General features: G+C 40.3%; 1 protein-coding gene across 1 annotated transcript in view; it reads right to left on the bottom strand.

The window, feature by feature from the left end:
* The window catches only part of LOC140228686 (WD repeat and FYVE domain-containing protein 3-like), a 94,411-nt gene that overhangs the window by 54,623 nt on the left and 18,546 nt on the right, over positions 1 to 21,242 (bottom strand). Inside the window, exons 6-18 of the mRNA XM_072308950.1 lie at positions 15,696 to 15,862; positions 13,818 to 13,873; positions 10,730 to 10,974; positions 9,883 to 10,058; positions 9,243 to 9,344; positions 8,378 to 8,571; positions 7,076 to 7,214; positions 6,240 to 6,340; positions 4,588 to 4,736; positions 3,358 to 3,444; positions 2,532 to 2,829; positions 1,591 to 1,805; positions 234 to 646 (exon numbers count right to left, since the gene is read on the bottom strand). Of these exons, the coding sequence (XP_072165051.1) occupies positions 234 to 646; positions 1,591 to 1,805; positions 2,532 to 2,829; positions 3,358 to 3,444; positions 4,588 to 4,736; positions 6,240 to 6,340; positions 7,076 to 7,214; positions 8,378 to 8,571; positions 9,243 to 9,344; positions 9,883 to 10,058; positions 10,730 to 10,974; positions 13,818 to 13,873; positions 15,696 to 15,862 (2,342 nt within the window). The remainder of the gene's footprint in view (positions 1 to 233; positions 647 to 1,590; positions 1,806 to 2,531; positions 2,830 to 3,357; positions 3,445 to 4,587; positions 4,737 to 6,239; positions 6,341 to 7,075; positions 7,215 to 8,377; positions 8,572 to 9,242; positions 9,345 to 9,882; positions 10,059 to 10,729; positions 10,975 to 13,817; positions 13,874 to 15,695; positions 15,863 to 21,242) is intronic.

Raw genomic sequence — 21,242 nt, 5'->3', positions numbered from 1 at the left:
ACATGCCACCAACAAATAATGGCAAAGAACCACAACATATTGATTGTCAGTGATAATTTCAATTCACTTCAAGAATGACCCGAATCCCTGGATCCCTCGAGAATAGGAGCTACCACCACAAGACATATTGAAAGCTGCAAACACTGGAGACAACTAAAATACATTTGTTTCACATACATTTACATGCAGTTTACTTTTTGAAATGGTGGGGGATCATGACCCAAAGACCTTACCTGATCCTATTCCGCTTGATATGGTACCATCACCCCCGCTGGCCATTCCCACCGATACCACGCTCTGGGTGGGGGAAATCTGAGGGGCGATGCTGGGCAGATACAGGCAACCGCACCCTTCCCCGCTCATGTCAAACTCCACGAACGCGGGTGTGAGGGAGCTGGTGGCCAGCCGGACGTCTCTTGGCGTCGTCATGGAGACGAGGCACTTCACCCGCGTGAGGGGCACCTCCTGACCCTGTGCCGGGGCTGACGTGGAGTTGCCTGCAGCCAAGTTCGGCGTCTGCGGACTGACCGTGGTGGACATCTGCGATTCCACCGACTTGGTGGGGCTTCCGTCCTCGGACGCGTCTTGGTCCTCGTTCCCCTCTAGAGGGCGGCAATTCAGTGGGGATCCCAGCCGTAGAAAGTCTCTGTTGGATTATATCAAATAGATGCAGTAGGAAAGGCAGCATTAAATAGGCTGTCTTACAAGAATGTTGAAAGTGGTTTGTTTTTGGACTGCAGCAAGATATGTTGTCAACAGTGAAAAGTCTTGGGTTCCATAGGCAATACAGCACAATCAAATTATTCAAGACTTTTTACACAGCACAATAAAATAATTCAAGACTTTTTACACAGCACATCAAATCTTTACAATCATTACTCCATAGCTTCCATTAATGTTATACTGTGGTTGCTGCCATACATATAAATACATATTAAGTCTCACACTTAAAAACAACTACAAAAGCCAAGCAGACGACGTGGATACACAAATGACTTGAATTATAAAAAAAAAAACAAAAACATAATGATACCAATAATTTTCAAATATGGCAAAGAATATACTTTGGATGTTACCTTTCCCTCTTTGCTTCTCACAGAAAGGCCAGTGAGTATGCACGACAGACGGGGCATGACAATATTGATAGTAGTAATAACAATACATGGAATTTATCACAGGTACCAAGTGCATCAAATAATTGACTGTTCAAGGTGCCACTTGTGCAAAATCACCTGCAAAGAGCAAATTTTGCACGTGCTGGGGCCAGAAAATTGATGTTCACAGGGCTAGACAAAATTCAAGCTGCAGCTTAAAAACTGGTATCTCTACTTGTCGTTTTTTTTTTTTTGGTTTTTTAAGATGAAAAAGGAGGGGGAGTGGTTTTTTGTTACTGTTTTTGTGGCTTTTTTTTCTTAAAACCCATTGAGGACAGACTGTTTTTGCTACAACACGCATTTCCCATAGACACCTGCCTAAGTATACTCGGGACTCGTCTTCTATGGGTTAAGAGGATGGAGGAGGGTTAGGGGGGAAGGTGGAGTGGAGAAGGGGGGAGTGGAGGAGGAGGGAGTGGGAGAGGATCAATCATACCTCAGATCTTTGGGCTCCAGGGCCTGGGAGGCCAGCCGCTCCAGCATGTGCTGCAGCGGCATGTGCAGCGGGTGGTCCTCCTTGGAGAGGGCGGCCGAGCCGATCTGTAGCAGGCGCTGCGGCAGCCCCGCCTCGCACATGATCTGCTGGTTGCGCTCGCTCTTGACCAGGTCCTGGATGACGTCCACCAGGTGTGTCTGGAGCGCCAGGATGACCTGGGCAGTGACCGTAGGGGGGGGCAGTTTGTGAAATGACGCCAAGTTCTGGTCATATCTGTCATCAATTGCTCCATACATAATAGATTCACCAAATCCAACTACAGGACATTCACGATTATAACCCTCAATTGTATGACAAGTTGAGGCAGGTCATGAAATGAAGCAAAGAAGTTCTGGTCATACCTGTCACCATTTGCTACATACATAATAAGAGATTTACGAAATCCTACGACACATGACACTCACGAATATGACCCTTGGTTGTTTGGGAAGTTGAGGCAGGTCGTGAAATGAAGCAAAGAAGTTCTAGTCATGTCCATCATTGTTTGCTATATCCATGATAACAGATTTACCAAATCCAGCTGCACAGGACACTCACAATTATAACCCTCACTTGTTTGGCAAGTTGAGGCAGGTCGTGAAATGAAGCAAAGAAGTTCTGGTCTGTCCATCATCATTTTCTATATACATGATAACAGATTTACCAAATCCAGCTGCACTGGACACTCATGATTATAACCCTCAGTTGTATGCAACAAATCACAGCTATACTTCATCCTTTCATTATTCAAACAAATCTCATCCATTCACTTTCTCCTCTTCTCCTTCAGTACTAGCATCATCTTTGTTTTCAGGCTATCTCTTCCTCTCTAATATCCTTCCTACTCATTCTCTTCCACTTCTCTCATCCTTCTGTCACTCTTCCGACCAAGCTTTCCTCACCTTCTCATTGCAGTCAGGCCTGATGATGGACGGTAGTAGATCCATGAGGGACAGCACGGCGCCGGGATGGACGATCGTCGGGTGGGTGGGCATGGGGGCCCCCTGGCCCCACCCAACACCGGAGAGCCGCCCCACCGAGCCGCGTGGCGACTTGCCCGGCACCGGCGATGCGGAGCAGGGCGTAGTCGGGGCGGAGAGGGGATGCCTGGGGGACGGGGGAGAGGTAGGCAGAGGGGTGATGGCGTCGTGGACGTGTCGACTCATGGCAGGGGAGTTAATGGGCGTCTCGGCAGATTTGCTGTTAGGCAAAGTGAGAGAGAAGAGTACAGATGGAATTGTGGCCAACACTACTACATAACTTGTGTCAATGGCACAGTGTCTAAAACTTCAAGTACTGACTTAGGCATCCAACATTGTTTTTAAAACCAAGCATTGCCTTACGTGAATAATGTCCAGACCCTACATTTGGACAGATATGACCACCAAGAAGTTTGATGCCAAACAATGACAAAGAATTGTGCTCCTTGGCACATTGAAAAGTATCTAAATGGGCAGATAAGAAAGGCTGACGACAAACTTCTGAAATCTGACTGACCCTCGGTATCATTCATAGATCAAAACATGTTACTGGCGGCGCATAAATCAGTTACAGAACTTACAGTTTTGTGCATATTTTTGTCTAGATTGAAAAAATTTAGTATACAACGTATACATAGAGAATTTTGCCCTAAATGTTCACATGAATACATACACGAGGCAAACTGATGAGCAAACACTGGAATAAAGTAACTTGTTTGGTGAAGGGCCAATATGTACTGACTCTTACCTCCCGTATGCATCTATGGTCACATCATAGACGCATCTCAGCAGTAAACATGCCGAATGAAGCGACGTAGGTATTGCATCTTTATTTCTGCAGAGGATAAGGGCCCACAAAAATGTGTCTTTAAGTGCACAATCTGCTACAATGTATACATTAAAACAATAGCCTTTCACCACACATTGCTGATTTGCAACGCAAAATCATATGAGATGTTGTCATGTAAAACCTATAAAATTAATCACAAGTTTTCAGTAATTATTCTTTGACTTTGACAACTGATCCTCACATTCTTTGCACATGTCTTTGCTGCAATCATGAGAAATCTCGCACATTAACACCACTAGTAGAGATGGAAGCCTAATTTAATGGGGAAAGACTGGATGGCATTGGTGCTTTAAAACAATATAATATTAAAAACCATAATCATCAACAGGCATATAAAACAAGTAATGCAAAGCTCTGAAATTATGTCATAGCAAGAGTAATATTTTACAAACTCGAGATTGTAAGCAGACTACATATTTCCACATGTTATCACTGTACATAATAAGGGTACAACTGTATCAACTTTAATGTAGCAATAAGAGGGAAAATCTGCTGTATATATTCCTAAAATGTGGGCACACTGGACAATGTCAGCATAAAGTGACCTTCGATACACATGATATACTCTAACATACATGGTAATTAGAGGCATGTACAAGATATTCATACAGCTCTAGGTTTTGAGTTTCTAAACCATTGTTTGAATGCTGGAAGCTTTTGAGTACCAGCGATGGGCAAGTATACGAGTGTATCTGTTGAACTTCCCACTTGATAGAGGACACTTATCATCACATTTCAGTTAGCTTCTTTCAAAAGTTTCTATCTAAACTCTCTTCAGATCACGCCATGCACCAAGCGAGGTCACAACTGAACATGTGACAACTCTCTCACATAAACACAAATACACACACACACACACACACACACACACACATACAACAATGCAAATCTCAACAGTGTCCCCAAGTGTCGAGGCAGGGACGTTCCTGAGGAGGAGGGGATGTAGTTTCCAGGCACAAACCCTTGTTGGTCATAAAGGAGTCTGCATCAAGACTACTACATGCACCACTGGCAATACAGGGCTTATGGGACAGTGCCAGTGGTGCATGTAGTAGTCTTGGTGCAGACTCCTTTACGACCAACAAGGGTTCGTGCCTGCAAACTAGAGGGAACGTCCAAGAGACTCACCCCTTGACATTGAAGAGATCTGAGAACGTGGCATTCGATGACTGCTCCTCTGTGGGGGGTGGCCCAGCATCCGCGTGGTGAGGTAGCTCACACACCCGACTGAAGCACCCCAGTGACCTCACAGCATTGGTCAGCCGCTCGTACTGTATCTATTTCAATCAAGACAGAGAAAGATATATATATATATATATATATATATATATATATATATATATAGGGGCAATTCCGCGGTTAGTAACGTTACATTTGAACAAATTTAGATATTTGTTTTTACCACTAAATTACCATTTATTCATTCCAAGTCAAAATTATGTCAAAAACATGTTCATCCTTCCCAGGTTTATGATACAGAAAAGAATGAACACAATCCAAGAAATATTAGAATTGCTATAGCAACTTAAAGGGCTGGTTAGTAACGTTACGAAAAAAGGACATGACAAAAAAATCAATGTCTTGTAACAAAAAGTGTGCAAAAATTCAAGTTACTTCAAACAAAGTGTTGCATTAATTTCAATTATTGCATCATGACAAATGTTCATGCAAATTTTTTTAGCAGTTCGACCGATAATTTTTTAGCTAGACCCCCAAAAGCATGGTTAGTAACGTTACGGTTAGTAACGTTACATTTGTCCGGAGTAATTCCGCAGGTCATTTCACCCTTTTGTAATTGACAAAATGTCACATGACTTCTGGAGTATTTAAATGTATTCATCTTTTACCCTTTAGCAAAACTTTGAGGAAAAAATTTCAAAGGAACCCACTGTAATTTGCATTTAACTGAATTTCAGCATCCCCAGTCCCACATGTACATTTTAAATGATGGTTTTAGATCTCACAAAATCACTAAATACGAAAAATAAAATCTACTGAATTTGAAAGACCCTAATGATTGGTGAACATCCATGGCATTAGTTGATACCTAGATCAAAGGGTAAGATAAAGAGGCACATTTCTTTTATCCATGTCATGTCCACCTAACTGCGGAATTGCCCATATATATATATATATATATATATATATATATACATGTCACTCTACCATACTACTCCACTGCACTAGATCTTGCAGAGTCAGATATCTTAGATCTTTTGTATAAACATTTGCCAGAAGTTTCAAACAATTACATGTACAGCACTGAGTTACTTCCCTTGTCTTGTTCACTTTGATTCTTCCACTCTGTAATTTCCCCCTTTAACTCATTTATTCATTTCTGCATCCATTCATCTATTCATCCATCCATTCACACTAATGATCCTTAATGTCAGTAAATCCAAACTGATAGGCAGTTTTACACAATTTTACGTACAGTACTGAGATTCTCTTTTGAATAGTCTTGTTCATCTTGATTCTTTCACACTATAACTTTCACCTTTCACTCACTCATTAATATTTGCCTCCATTCATCCATCCATTCATCCATCCATTCAATGCCTCATTCGTTCATCCACTCTTTCATTTTTGTCCAATAGAAAGAAAGTTCAGGGTGACTATCACAACTGCACGCTGTCAAATGAAGAGGAAGGCAACATCCTCAGACAGACCTCTACCAACACCCTTCCTCGATCTCAATCCCTCACTTCCTGCTCAATCACTACCACCACCCAAACACGACTCCCTCCCCCTCCCCCCAATTCCAAGATGCCTTTAAATACCTCAGTGGCAAAGAATTTGGCATTGGCTGGTTCCTGTCTCATTGCTGCAGTCAGCGCCTGGAACACCACGTGGATGAGACCAAAGATTTGATCTCTTGGTACTGGATGTGAGATGCAGGGGGTCAAAATGAAAAGACCACACAGTTTAATGACAAAATCAATGTCACCTAAACACAGGAGCACTGATACACGTGCATCGTACATGACTTTTTACATAAATTGACATGAGACAAAAAAAAAAAAAAATAGTTTCATCTTTATTCACCCCATAATTCTGGTTGATTATCTTGACATAACTACATTGTATCAATCAATGGCTGAAGATACTAATGCAGAAAGGGAGGCAGATGTAGACTATATTTCTTTCTTACATTGCATACTACAATGTATGTGCAAAAGTTGCCAAGTAACCATACAAGATGTTGGTGGGCAATCTCCACTAAAGCATAATTGTTATTTATCATTATTGTATGCAGTCTAATATCATTTCAGTGTATCTTTCAATGACAAACAACTCTTAAATGACAAACTGATACTCCTGAACTTTATCAAAATATGACACATGAGCAATCAAAGATTAAAGACCTGATTCATAGTGCTTAACAACATCAACAGCAAAAAAAAACAAACAAATCAAAACACACACACACACACAAACACACACACACACACACACACACACAAAAAAAAAAAACATGACCTATCCATAAGCTTGGATGCACTGACAAATTTGTAAGTCAGGGGGCAAAGGGCCTGCTCACCCCCCCCCCCCCACCCCCCATCAAAACTATCAATATCTAAGTATTATGAGACATTACTAGGCCATCAAACCTTACCTGCATTCCACGGTTCCTTGACGGGGTCTTCCAGGCACTCCTCTACTGACACTAGTACTGAGATGAGGTTCAGGAACCCGCCCACTTTCCTGAACATGGTCCTGGACCGGCTACTCTCCCGCAGCACATAGACCAGGGACTGTGGACACAGGACATTTGCACCATCACAGTTATCAATGACTTCATAATGACGGTACACATTTTATCAATTTCAGCTTAGATTATTTGAGTTAGTTGGTAAGTGAGATAACTTGTTCAATCTGGTCAACCAGACTGAGTGCAGAAAATCATGACGAGGACAGGTCTAAGACTCGTCAGAGTCGTTCCTTCAGCTCAGAAAGAGAACGACTAAGCTGTCTTCACAGATCCAACCAACACAGGACATCACTTGGAGGACGAGGAAGTTTTGATTGTTCACTGGGAACCGAGGTGGTTCAAACTAAGATTCCATGTAGCTGTCTTTGTGAACAAACACATACACAAATCTTTCTCTGTACAGGGGATGGGGATTACGATACAACTTCTCGTCAGCATACAAACCAGCCATCCCCGAAAGTCCCCTCGAAAGCTGAACACTAGAGGCAATAAACATCACCCAACCACCAGTCAGAGCTGAAGATAAGAGACTCTCAGATGCACTTCAAAGCTGTTCTCTGTGGTTTTCCTGGACCAGACTGAACAAGGTACCAAACTTAACCCATGCAAATTGTCAGACTTGTACTGACAGCAAAGGATCAAGTGGTGATACTACTCTTTATTGCAACCGCTCTCTCTCTTAAGAGCTGTGGTTTGTAACAGAATTTCATCTTTTTTTTTTTCTTGGTAATCTTTCTTCACATACACATGTATATCAGGAAGTATAGTAAAAGAGCACTGCTCTTTGGGTGTTAAAGTTCTCTTGTTAGGTAGCAATTGTAAAACAAAGTTTTAAAAACAGCAGGTGTGGCCAATCATGATAAAATCTGACTGCATCAGTTTGCTTCTTTAAAAGGTATCAATATGTTACATAACAAAATATTGTATTGGGTAGGAAAAAGAATCCTCAATATCTGTATAATAATAAGCTTTTACACCACATATATTTGGCTCTTTGCCTATTCTAATAACCTCATATGACCTATGGTGACCTTATGACCTTTTACTATTTCTACACGTACTTACAATGTGGAAGAGGGATGGCATATAATGTCTGACTTTGAAACTACAACGAACATTCCTGCATCCTGCATGGATATCTAGCATGAAAGCCAAGCATGTGATCAATAAGTCACATGATCAACCACATGACTTCCCCCACTGTACCTGCAGGATGTCGATCTTGAGAGTGATGGCCCGAATGTCCGAGGACTGCATGACCCCGAGCAGGGTGCCCATGTCATCGTCCCCCTCCTTGGACAGGACGAGCTGCTGGACGATGGCCAGCGCCTGCTGCCGGCACTGAACGTAGGGCACCAGGTTGTGCACGCAGCGCGCCCCGCCGCTCTCTCGGAACACGACTGTATGCACACGAAAAATACATCCATTAACAACAAAATCATTGCTGCTCCTCTAAATACAGCATACTACACAGTGGGCCTGGCTGGACACAAATTCACACAAGATATACAGTACAACTGTATCTCAAATGTTATATACTGCTGCTATCATGGTGGTAGGGGGTAGTTGATGCTATTCGGAGCCAAGTCAACGACTGGTCTCTAAATACTTCTGCCACAAAACCTCGCAAGGAATCAAATCAAAAGGTATCCAAAACACCCAACAGAAATGTACAGTGAAAACTGCATGCAAATTTGAAAAATTCAGGACATGTATAACTTTGCTAAAACAAAATTTCTCCCCTTTTTTTTCTAACCACCAAATCTTGTCAAAATACAGTTCGTGACCTTATTCCTGTATCTGTGCAGAGAGCATACCCGAGTTTACTTTAAAACACAGATGTTCAATAGCCACACAAAACTTCAATATTAAAGTGATATTTGTTACACTTATGGCGATGGTTCTACGAACTTGAAACCTAAAGATTCAGCATGGAACCAGGGATTCAACAATGAAATAACAAGGACAACATTCACTCAAATTCATGCTCCATTCTCTCTGTATCTTCACCACGAATGCTGAAATTTCCTGGACTGACAATGTTCACACCAAAGATTGAACTTGCACTTACTCGCATTGGAATTGTTGTCATGGAGGAGTAGTGTGAATGCCTCCATCACCAGAAAAGCCAGGTTTTGTTGATCTTCTGGAATGTGAACCTCTGCCTTGGGGCCTGGGAACGATCAAAATGCAAAACATGTTTGTGTTATGGTGCCCTCTACCTTGTAAGACAGCAGACTGAAAGCATGTCGGCACTATGATCTCATATGTCTAGTGTTCCGCTCCGTTTTCTTGAATTAAACATACATGCAACAGGGTGTGCGGTGGTGTAGTGGTAGAGACTCTTGACATTTTGACATGAGACTCAGGGTTCAAATCCTAGATGAGGGTCTGGAGCCTTACACAAGAAGGAGACCCTGCACTTGACAGTGCCTACATCCTTGGACGAGACATTCAACCTATTATGCCCCTTCTTGACCCCAGTGTATGAATACAATAATATATCTGGTAAAGCTGGAGTCACACGATGACACTTCCCTCTTGGAAAAAAAGTGCTTACACTATACAAGCTGTTACAGGTAAAAAACAAAACAAAACAAACAGACCATATCATTTTCATTACTTTGATTAAAATGCAATTATGGACCAGTGTAAGAGAGAAATAAACAACACAGGGCTGGGGGGAAGAGAGGGAGAGGGTTTACACTCACTGTAGGTATATCCTTGGCTCTCTGATTGGTTGTCCTTGAGCAGCGTGGCGTAGCGGTGCAGACATGTTACCATGACCTCGAGCAGGCCCACCTCCCGAAAGACGTCCTTGTAGATGGCGCTGTGGCGCACCAACCTCAGGAGGCAATTCACGGACTTGATGCAGCATTCCACCGAGCTGTGGGATCGTGCGACAGTGGAATTGCGTCGTTACAACTGTGTGCAGCATATAATTTGTGAGCGTTCCTTTTATTTGTCTAAGACCTATGAGACCTTTATAAGACAATATCAAAAATTATTAAATTCACAGTATAAAATGTGACAGTAGAAGTTACGAGAGATAAGTATCATCCCTCTTCATGCACCAGAGAATAGTGATTGCCAACCTTGGGGCAATATCAGCACATTTGTGTTATAGGAGGCAATATTTTGGTGTGTTTTTTACCTCACAACATCAGCAAACAAAATTAAGCTCGCAGCAGAATATATGGCATATACAGTATTCATTTTCCATCGAAATAGCATTTTGAGGACGACGCATAATTTGTGCTTCTGAGGTTTACGTCAAAGTATGTTGCTTCACTTGTGAAAATTTTTGTCTGTTTGAAAAAAATGTCTTTGACAGGACAAAAATTGTAGCAGAGGGGAAATATCTAGGCATCTTTGTTGTATGAAATTGATAATATAGAGCTCCATCAACAACATAGAATATTGACAGTATTTTGTGTGTCTGGTCTCTTTTTATCAGTCTCACTATCTCAATCTCTCTCTCTTCTACCTCCCTTCAACCTTCTATCCCTCTCTTTCTCCTCCTCCTCCTCCTCCTCCTCCTCCTCTTCCTTCTCTGACCTGCCAGCCTTGATGAGCAGGCTGATGCTGATGAGCTCCTTGTAGGGCACAAAGTTGAGGTTGAAGACCACAAACTCCACCAGCTCCAGGGTCTTGGTCTGGATGGTGGGCGTCTTCGTCGTCATCCGGTCGATGAACTGCGACAGCGTGTTCTGCGGCTCCAGGATGAAGTAGTTGGCGATGTCCGAGTTGTAGACCGATGTCAGGACGTCCAGCACGATGCGGCAGAGCTGTTCCGTGTTGGCCTGCTCGCAGACAAAAACAAGAATAAAACAAAGACATGAAAAAAATGAGCAGACATCCACTATTACTTTCAAGAGCTTTCTTGGCAGTAATGACCAGGTTTCAGTTCTAATTAGCAGACATATCCTTATGTCAATGAGATTCAAGTGTCCTACACAGACCTAATATCCACTTTAAGCAGCACAAAACCACATTTAATTTCTAATCATCAACTTCCTTAATGACAATATTTAAAGGGACCCTGTGCTGCAATACCTACAACATGTATTACTAAAACTAAATACACTTGGGTTTCATGTTTTCTGGTAAACATACAGGTGCCTCATTTCAGCCAGGATCTGAGATCTGCTGAAGCCAATCACATGGCACAAAAATCACAGTTTGTGTAACTTTCTCCTTGAAGTGGTAATATCAAAATACCTTTCATAACAAGTATAGTATCGCATCCTTTTCTAAACATACATTTCACGGCTTACTCCTAGCTTACAAGTACTCTTCGGCTATATAACATCAACTGACCTTGTCAATGTTTTTGTATACTTCAAATATGTAAACTGCATCAACAAGTAGTGATATTAAACTGCTTTCATAAGAGGAATTTATTTCTTTTTCATAGCATAAAATTCATGACAAGTAAGTACTAAAACACAATATTGTACAGAACAACATAAATACAAAGTAAAATATTGTCAACATGGATATGCATAAAACATTGCTAAGAATGGTGAAGTAGCCAAAAAAGGAATGACAATCATCTCCATTTTAACTAGTTCAACCTGTAAAATATGTGAGAGAGAGAACACTTCTTAAACATATTGAATTCATTGCTTTATACTCTTGGCTTACATGTACTTGTAATCTTCCTCTTTAATCATACATCAGCCGACAGATCCTGTCAATGTTCTTCAATACACGATATACATGCATTGGCTGCATGAGCGTAGTTTTCACAAAGTGGGACTTTATAGGCAATTTTGCCTGTGGTTAAACCTGCTAAAGAGGACCATAGTAACGGTATGAGAGGAAAGTATCATCCCTTTTGAAATGAGCGAGTCAGCAATTCCCGCCTGTGGGGCATTATTCATGTACGTTGCATTTGTGTGACAGGAGGCAAAATTTTTGTATGTTGTTTAATAAGTGAATATTAGTCTACTTGCAAAATCTACAACATCAAAATGGCTAAAAATGTATGGCACAGGAAAATATGCACAAAGGCACGCTACTACCAAAAGGTACCAGAAAGTGCTAACATTTACTTCTCTATGATTGTAACAGGGCCAAAGCCATTTTTATCAAGCCACTTTCCTGCTTGTTACTGTTTTCTGCTTGAAACAAACCTCCCAACGTTTTTGACTGAAAAAGAAAGGATGATTTGGTGCCAAAGTAGGAAAGAAAGAGCAGTTCCCATAGAAATGTGTAGTAAAATTATCAAGAAAAATAAAAAACACCTATTGAAACAAGAGCTGGGAATGGTCAAAATTCAGTAAGGTTGGGAGGTCTGTTGATAGAGCAGGTTAGTCTGATCAGCAGCACAGAGCTAAGATCCCGACTTTGTCGATAAAGTGTCTGATGCACTAGACTTGAAACCTGTGGTTATTTCACCAGGGTCCTGTTGGCAGAGATGATATCTCTTATGAAATTGACACAGACTCACATCAAAATAATCTCTTATAGTCTTGACCATCATACCCCTTTCTACAGTCATGTCTAGATGGGAGAGGAGTCTCTTTAAATCTTGGTGTGTCATGTTCGCACACCCACTTGCACGGCTTGCCAACTTCGCATATTTTGCTCAGACGCACAATCGCTCAAAAACTGCTCAATAAATCGCAATATGTCTTACAGTACATTGAAAGCATCATAGCCACAGCTTTGTCATAAGATTTCACATCACCGCAAAGCTTGCAAATTTTTGCTACAACTTTGCGGTACTGCATTTCTAGCATATATGCTTCCATAAAAAAGTCTAGGCTTCGGGAAACAGAACAGTGTTTTTCAAAAGCGCTCCTGTGTTGCAGTCTTAGAATATGTGGCACACACAGAATTCATTTTTTTTTTCCCTGAACGAAGTCTCTCACAATGAATATCATGTCAATGCAATGCTCCTCCCGCAGCTTGCAAAACTTGACAACCTTCCATACGTCAGAGTAACTCTCTCTCTCTCTCTCTCTGATAAATCTGGCTGGTAAAGAAATATGTACTTTCAATTTCGTAAAAATGCTATTGCAAGTTGATATTGCAAAAATTCAAGCACAACACTCAAGTGTCCAGGTGCCCTGTTTAAGGGAATTTCACAACAAAACACATAAAGATTTATGCTTCAGGCCAGGTCTGTTTATAGTTGTGCTATCAAACATTTCCTAGCAATCTTCTTTCTTTTGTTGTAGTTGTTGTATTTATCTGTAAACAACTGAGACTATTTTGCTAGATACACATACAAATGTAAATCCTTCTAACAGTTTTAATAACAATGCAAAAGGGACACCATATACACTAGGTTTAATAACACAAACCAAAAAGCTCCTTTGCACATACCACCATGCACATACATGTAGCTCTCTCAGAAGAGTAAAAGACAAAAGAAGAAATTTAGGTTGATATGATGACACATCCATGCAATCATGAAAAATCATCTTTAAAACCAAACAATCATTAATACCGAATTGCTATCTCACACAAAAACAGTGTCTCCAGCACTAACTGAAAGTGGCCTGCTTTTTTGCCAAAAATCTTGATCCAATAGTGGACTTAAACCTAGATCCTACTGGACCACGCTAGAGATCATTAATCTGTGAACTACAAAAAACAAACAAACAAACAAACAGGAGAGCATGCTCCAGCTCACCTTTAGGAAGACAGTCTGCAGAACCTGGAAAGCCTGAAGATTTCGCACGCTATTTCCTGTCAAGTAATACAGAGAAAAATAGAGAAGGCTAGTAATCCATTCACGGAAATCATCCACGACACCATACCTCACCTACAAAAGGACTACTGAGCATTTACGTCCGTCTTTAAGTTCTCCCAGGTACAAAATGGCACAGCTAGCCCATTTGCAGCTGTCGAGTGAAACTTCAAAAATCGCCCACACACTCTGATTATGAAGTACTTAATAATAATGCAAACAGTGCTTAGATTTCATATCCAAAAATAATCTAAAATCCTCCTACCTGCTAGGCTATATTTACTAAACAATGGAGAGAGACAGACAGACTGAGAGATGGAAAGAAAAAAAAAAAGGAGTGAGAGTGAGAGTATAGCAGACAAGGACAGAAAGGGAGGGTAAGGTAAAGGCAGTAAAAGAATGAGGCAAGGAAAAAAAAAAAGAAAACAATAAAAAGATATAACAGGCACTGTATTTTTATGGGTGTGTCCATGTGAGTGTATATATTCTCATAAAATCAATTTCAGGTATATAAATGACATAAGAGTCCAAACACAGGTGACATGAAAAGTGATCAAGTTTAACTGTGTAGAGGCCTTGCAGTAAATGCATCCTAAATGATATACACAGCCACAAATAGATATACATACCACAGAGATCTTGTTTTGACGATATGAATCAATGAGGAAAATGTCAAGCTGATGTCAATATCGAGGGTCATTGTCACAGTAGAGGATTTTATCTGGTTCACATGATGCAAGAAATGAATCACATTTACATTTAAAGGGCGAGTACAGTTCTGGTTGAGGTGAGGATCTGTAGCTTTTAACATTTTGCGAGATATATTCGGAAACCACTCTATGAGATGTCAAAGAGCATGCAATTTTAAGGGGTATCAAAAGTTTATTTGATGAAAATCGATTTTGAAATGACTGAGATATCCAAAAACAAGGTGAAACAAAGAGATCCTAATAAAAGGCGTGGCCTGCCGCCTTTTATTATTATCACTTTCTTGGATATCCAGACATCTGAAAACCAATTTTCATCAAATAAACATTGAATCCTTCTTCAAATTACATGCTCTTTTATATTTTACAAGAGGTTTCTCATTATCTCACTTAAGAATGTTCAACACATGAATTGCCACCTCAACCAGTGCTGTACAGTCCCTTTAAAAACCAAATATTTCCTCATTTAGGAGACTGGGGAAACACAAATTAAGTTTATTTCGCTATGCTGAACCAGAAAATGAATTCAAATTGGTCACATGAAAAACACAAATAAAGTCTACTTTCGTTTATGCTAAACCAGTACACATGAACTTAAATTGGGTCAAATGTTGCATCTATGACCTCCGCAAAGAAGGTTATGTTTTTACCGAGATTTGTCTGTTTGTTTGTCTGTTCGCAAAATATTGAGCTCAGAAAGTTATGAACAGATTTGGATGGATTTTTTTTTTTCACGATAATTTGAGTAATCCGGGTCATCGTCTGGCTGTAGGACTATAATATAGAGTGGAAATCACAATATGGGTGGAAGTGAGACGCTTTGTGGAGGTCTGCCTTCTACCCAGTGCTTTTCCAGTTGTATACACATATATTGTACTATTAAAGTGTCTTTAAAAATGATACTGATGGCAATGTAGAGCTTCCCAGACAGTCAACACTTTTTTATTAGCTGATTCTGCTGGGAAAAAAAAACAACAACACACACTATAAAAACAAAATCCACTACTTGCATCCATAACAAAATATTCTTTTGGCCTGTGGAAAAACACAGAAACAAAACACAAAATACACATTAGTATTTAATCTAAGAGGCAGACATCAATGGGTAGGGTACCTTTCCCTGTCGGCTGCGGGAGTGTGAAGCCAGGCTGTTGGAAAGGCGCCTCGTAGACGATGGAGCTCGGACGCAGCTCCTGGAACCCGCAGGACGTCAACGAGGAGATCAGTAGGACTAGGTTCCTCAGTGAGTGAAGGGATTCCTCTGTGTCCATGGCCTCAAGTCTGCAGCACAAAATGAATTGATATCATGTAGAAATTTGTATGAAGAGTTTAAATGCAAAAAACTAATACATTCATTTCTACCAACCTCAGATATCTGAGATTGAAGCTGCTAATAATGCCTCCGGCGACACTTTGTGGCGGAGGCATAAAATAATCAACATGTATCTGATAATTTTAATGATATCTTCAAAAATAATTCTTGCTTTGTAAAGAGAGTAGTATATTTGAAATGATTAATTTTTTCTCTATTTGATGGCAGGCTTTACTGAAATTTTTTTAAACCCATGAATGACAGACTGATTTTGCTACAACACGCATTTCCCACAGACACTTGCCCGAGTATACTCGGGACTCATCTTCAATGGGTTTATATGGTGTTTTTCTGTTCTTGCATTCAAACTCTTTTCATATTTATCCATACTTTACTGTACTTTGCTTTGTCACTGCCTGAGCCTTTGATCTCAATCACTGGATTGCAAATATTCATAACACATTATTAGTTTCAGACCCACTACACCTTCCAGAAGTGCAATATGTTTCTTTCTTTTTTTCAAATAGTCCATGTATTTACAAGTTCACACGAACAACATCTAAAAACTTTCCATTCACAGTCTAACAGTGCATTGGCGATATACAATAAACCCATAATGACAAGCTAAAGAATCAAATAGAATATGTGATTTAACTTTAGAATGAGTAAAAATATATTTTCTTGTGAACAAAAAATCATGACATTGCTATTACTGCTGCTACTCCTGGTGCACCGTACTTCTAATCATGCAAATGGTTATGATGATGACTTTAACAATAATGAAAATAATACAAATGATTATCACAATTACCATTATCGTCATTGCTATAATAACAGTTAAGATAATGTTACTATCATCATTACAATAATGACAATAAAAACTATGTTATTAGCAGTATCACTATCACCATTTCATTTACTTTTTGCTATTGTTGTTTTATCACTAATGCTACAATTTTTACACCATCAATAAATGTACACTGAAAGCAAAATATCCTACAATAGTATAGCACTTTGGTGCAACATTAAGTGATTATTAGCAGGCATCAATCAGCCATTAGCATCATAGATGTAACCGTGATGGCTGCAATTTTCTCAACCTAAAACATCGAAACTGCCTCAATGAGAAACGGCTAGATATATTTGTGTCTTTGAAAGTTTATGGGGAAAGTCTTCACCACGTACAACATTCAGGATAATAATAAAACTCTGGAACAGAACGAACAGTTGCAAGACACTGGTGTTCTGGAATTTGGACAAATCAGGAGAAAATGCCATTTTATCTCAATCAATATCAAGTACTTTCAGCAATATCATGCCCATGAAGATCAACTCTCAAACATGAGTACAATGAGATGGTATGTGATGAGTGAGAAAAGAGAGAGCACACCGGGTAAGGCGAATGAGAGAGATAGAAGAGAGATGGAAAAAAGGCAAAAAGATACAAGGATGATTACGAGGGGAGGAGAAGAGTAGCTTGCTGGAGAGACGGAGAAAGGATGGAAACTAAAGAGATGGAGGGGGAAAGGACAGAGAGATGGAAGGACGGAGAGATAGGTGGAAGAGCATGGGATGGAGACAGAGGAAAGAGATGGGAAGAAGAGAGATTGGTAGGGAGATACAGGAAGGCGAAAAGGGATGACAGAGAAAGAGAGGGTTTGAAGATAGAAGGGAGGGATAGATAGAGAAAAAGAAGGAGAGAAAAAGATAGACAGAGAGTGAGACAGGAAAAGAGAGAGAAGAAAAGGGAGAGATAGAAAGATGAGAAAACAGCAAAAGACTCATGAGAGAACAAGAGAGAAGGGGATGGAGGGGGAGTGATAAAATTGAGGACAGGAAGTGTTACTGCCATTGCCCTCTCTCAAACACTTCCTTCCTTTATGGGGGGGGGGGGGGGGAACTCTCTTCATACTGCCAACCCTGACTAGACAATGCAGGTGTCATAGGCATGTATCAGGTGACCTCGGGCAATGAGAGCAGTGGTGGGAGAAAGATCCGGGATGATATATTTAGTGGGCTTCAGAAGGCAGCTCGGCTACAAGCCACATGGAATAGGTGGATTTCTGACAGCTAGAGCGCATCGTTCTCATTCTGCCGTGGTTTATAGTTTTGTTGTTGATAGTCTGCCTGATTAGTCCGTCTGAAAGCTATCACAAGTTACCATGTTTTCTATTGTAGTCAGCAAGCAATTTATCAAAAATTCACAAGATCAAATAAGAAGCTCATTAGGGCTTGTAAAGTAGTGTGGGACTTTCTGTGGAGCAGGGTTTACCCACACGCATTAAAAAACAAACAAGACATGAATTACTCAATGCTCATTCCAGGGAGGATATAAAATATCCTGGGAACTGTGCTTGTTTGCATAAGAAGAACGTAATGCAATCTTCTTCAAGGAGAATGGAACCCAAATCACATGTTGAATGAATGAATGCAGCAGTTATTTTAGAACACATAGCAAAGTCTGAAGGAAATTAGGCAATCATTCAAAAGTTATAAATTTTTAGTTTCAGTGAAGCCATTGCTGGGTGAAATGATTACAACAGTTTGTGATGTCACTGCAGAACAATGATGTAAAGAAAATGTAAAAGAAATTTCACCCAAATGTAATTAATGATAAGTACACATTCCCATGTAAGTAGGTAATATTATTCCCCCACTTTCTTGAAGAGATAAGTCAATTGCTCTTCCATTATGCTAGTAAAATAAAATTTTGCAGAATTTACAAATCGAGCACTTTCACTGGTCAAAGTGATTAAACTGAATTATTCAGTTGGAGAAGTGCGCAGGTTGGGCTTTTTCCTCCAGTCATGAATAATGATGCTATTCATAGATCTCAAAAAGCCCTTGTGATGATGCACTCAGCTCCAGTTCTCTATTTATTCTTTGCTCGCGACAGCGTGAGAGGCTTTGGAAAAAAAAAAAGTTAATCATAACCAAGCTCAGAATCATCTATCTTGAATTGAAGAATTGGACGGCATGAAAAGTACGCTATCACCAATTGGGAATTTATTGCTGAATGGATGGCATGAAAAGTACACTATCACCAACTGGGAATTTATTGCTGAATAAGGGCCTCTTGCTGCTATTAATTACCTCCGCCAAGGAAGGCGGTTAAGCGAACATCTGGGTTGGTTTGTCTGTTTGCAAAATAACTCAAAAAGTTGGGTACGGATTGAAATGAAACTTGCATAACAAGTTGATATTGACACAAGGAACACCTCATTAAATTTTGGTAGTGATCCGGAAATTTTTATGGATTTTTGAAGGATCTTTCATCTTTTGGTATTTAAGGTCAATGAACTTAGGGCTCAACCAGCCGCGCGTACTGGAGGTTTACATACGCGCATTAAAGCGCACGCTCTGTTCGGGCAAGGCGCCATGCAATAACGTAAACAAAGGGCTTCTATTTTGGGAAAGTGAATGCGTGTAAGGGTACTGTATGTGGGAATGAGTTGCTGCCTTGGGGGAGGTCTGCGCTCTCCGAGTGCTTTTCTAGTTTGATAATGTGCTGATCTTACAGCCACCACTGCTCGCTCAACAGCCAATGAATTGTGACCCGCTACAACAAAAGGATCCTAAAGTCGCTGACGACTGAGCCGAGAAAATCGAGTTTGAAGTCACATCATCAATATTGGTCAAAACAATCGGATTTTTATTTTTGGCATAATTTTGTAGTCTAATGTTTTGTCTATCATCTGCCAAAATTTCGAAGCTAAATGATCAAAGGAAAGACAAGAAATCAGGGTTTTGGGGGGGCCATGTTTTCCCAACTTTCAACGTAACAGAAACGTGTCCAAAGATTTGGATTTAGCGCTGCAGCTAGACTCCACCCATAGCAACGAGGGAGTGATCTTATTGGCCAGTGCGTGGCATCCTGATTACTGATTGGTCGTGCGTAGACCGCTGGTGCTAAGCTTGAATGAACATCGCGGAGGTCGCCGGGAGCATGCCTTCTATTGTCAAGCGGTGAAAACTATCTCGCCTCCCCTTGATCGTGATAGCGTCGGAAGGAAAACTTTGAAGGCGTTTGTCTCGAAACTCTGATTTCCTCAACCACTTGACATGTGCTAATAAAATCTTCGATAACTCCGCAACCGAGTACTTTTACGAGTTGTGCTATATATGAAATTATAGAAGAAGAGTAATGAAATAATATCATGCCGTTTTCAAAAAATTGTCCTACCCGACTTTCGGATCCTTTTGTTGTAGCGGGTCACAATTTATTGAGGGAACAGCATCTTGCTTCTTGGTGTATTACGTACTTTCAAGATCCTCACACTGTGTCAGTCATGTACTCTGAACCCCAATCCCTTTTGAAGAGGTTGTGTGCCGAGTTTTATTGCACTGCAACTTTTATCTTTTTCCTGAGGATGTGAATGAGCTTGTTGATGGGACCATACACAGAACCCCTATTGTTCCGGGCACTTTGGCTGTACATATCATATGATCGCCATTCACACGGTTAAAGTGTACCAATACCCTGAGTACTATGTTTGCTATATATCAAAATTTGTAGAATGTACTTGAAATATGCCCTCTGCACAATTTAAATTTTCTTTTGCCACTCAATTTTTATTCATTGGGGTTTAAATATAAATTTTAAAGTATATACATAAAAAAGACTTGAAATGGACAAGTCGATCAGCTAATTCTTTCAATCAAATGATCGCGCTATAAATATTTTTTTTTTCCAAATACACTGTACATGTATGTCTTGAACGATAGTAACATACAATGTGTACGTGGAATCAGATACAGCACTGTAACCGATCGACATGAAATCTCGACATCATTCGTAAAATCGTATGCGTATACATAAGTACCGGCGCTTACGGAGCAGAACTTAACAAGTTCCCTACACTACAATCTAATGAAAGATATATGTGAAGAAGGCTGCAGAGGGACAGACACTTTTAAACTCTCAATCAAATAAATACATGCCCAATACTAAATATGGATGATCAAGAGAAACTTGAATTAGAATTCACAGTCGAGACCAGTTTTGGTATGAATCATCATGATAGTATATGTACACTGTATATGCACACAACGTAATAAATTGCTAATAAACCCTTTTGAGGATGGGCTGATTCTGTTATAACACGCATTTCCCATAGACACCTGCCAGAGTATACTCCGGTCCAGTCTTCAACATGTTAAGGACTGTATGTACAATCAATGGTTTGTAGCCAAGTGTTCGAAAACTGATGTAAACCGCATGCACTGTCCTGGCTGCCTGGAGAAATTACAAAATCTGAAGACTTACGTAAAGGATTATGGTAGAAAAAGAAAAAAAATGGGCTCAAAAACCACGGTGACTCTAGTTTTTCTTTTTCTGTTCTTTTTTAG

This window comes from Diadema setosum, chromosome 5 (assembly GCF_964275005.1).
Source record: "Diadema setosum chromosome 5, eeDiaSeto1, whole genome shotgun sequence".
Lineage (NCBI taxonomy): Eukaryota > Metazoa > Echinodermata > Echinoidea > Diadematoida > Diadematidae > Diadema > Diadema setosum.
Note: the sequence above shows the minus strand (reverse complement) of the source record. Positions and strands in the feature narration are given on the sequence as shown.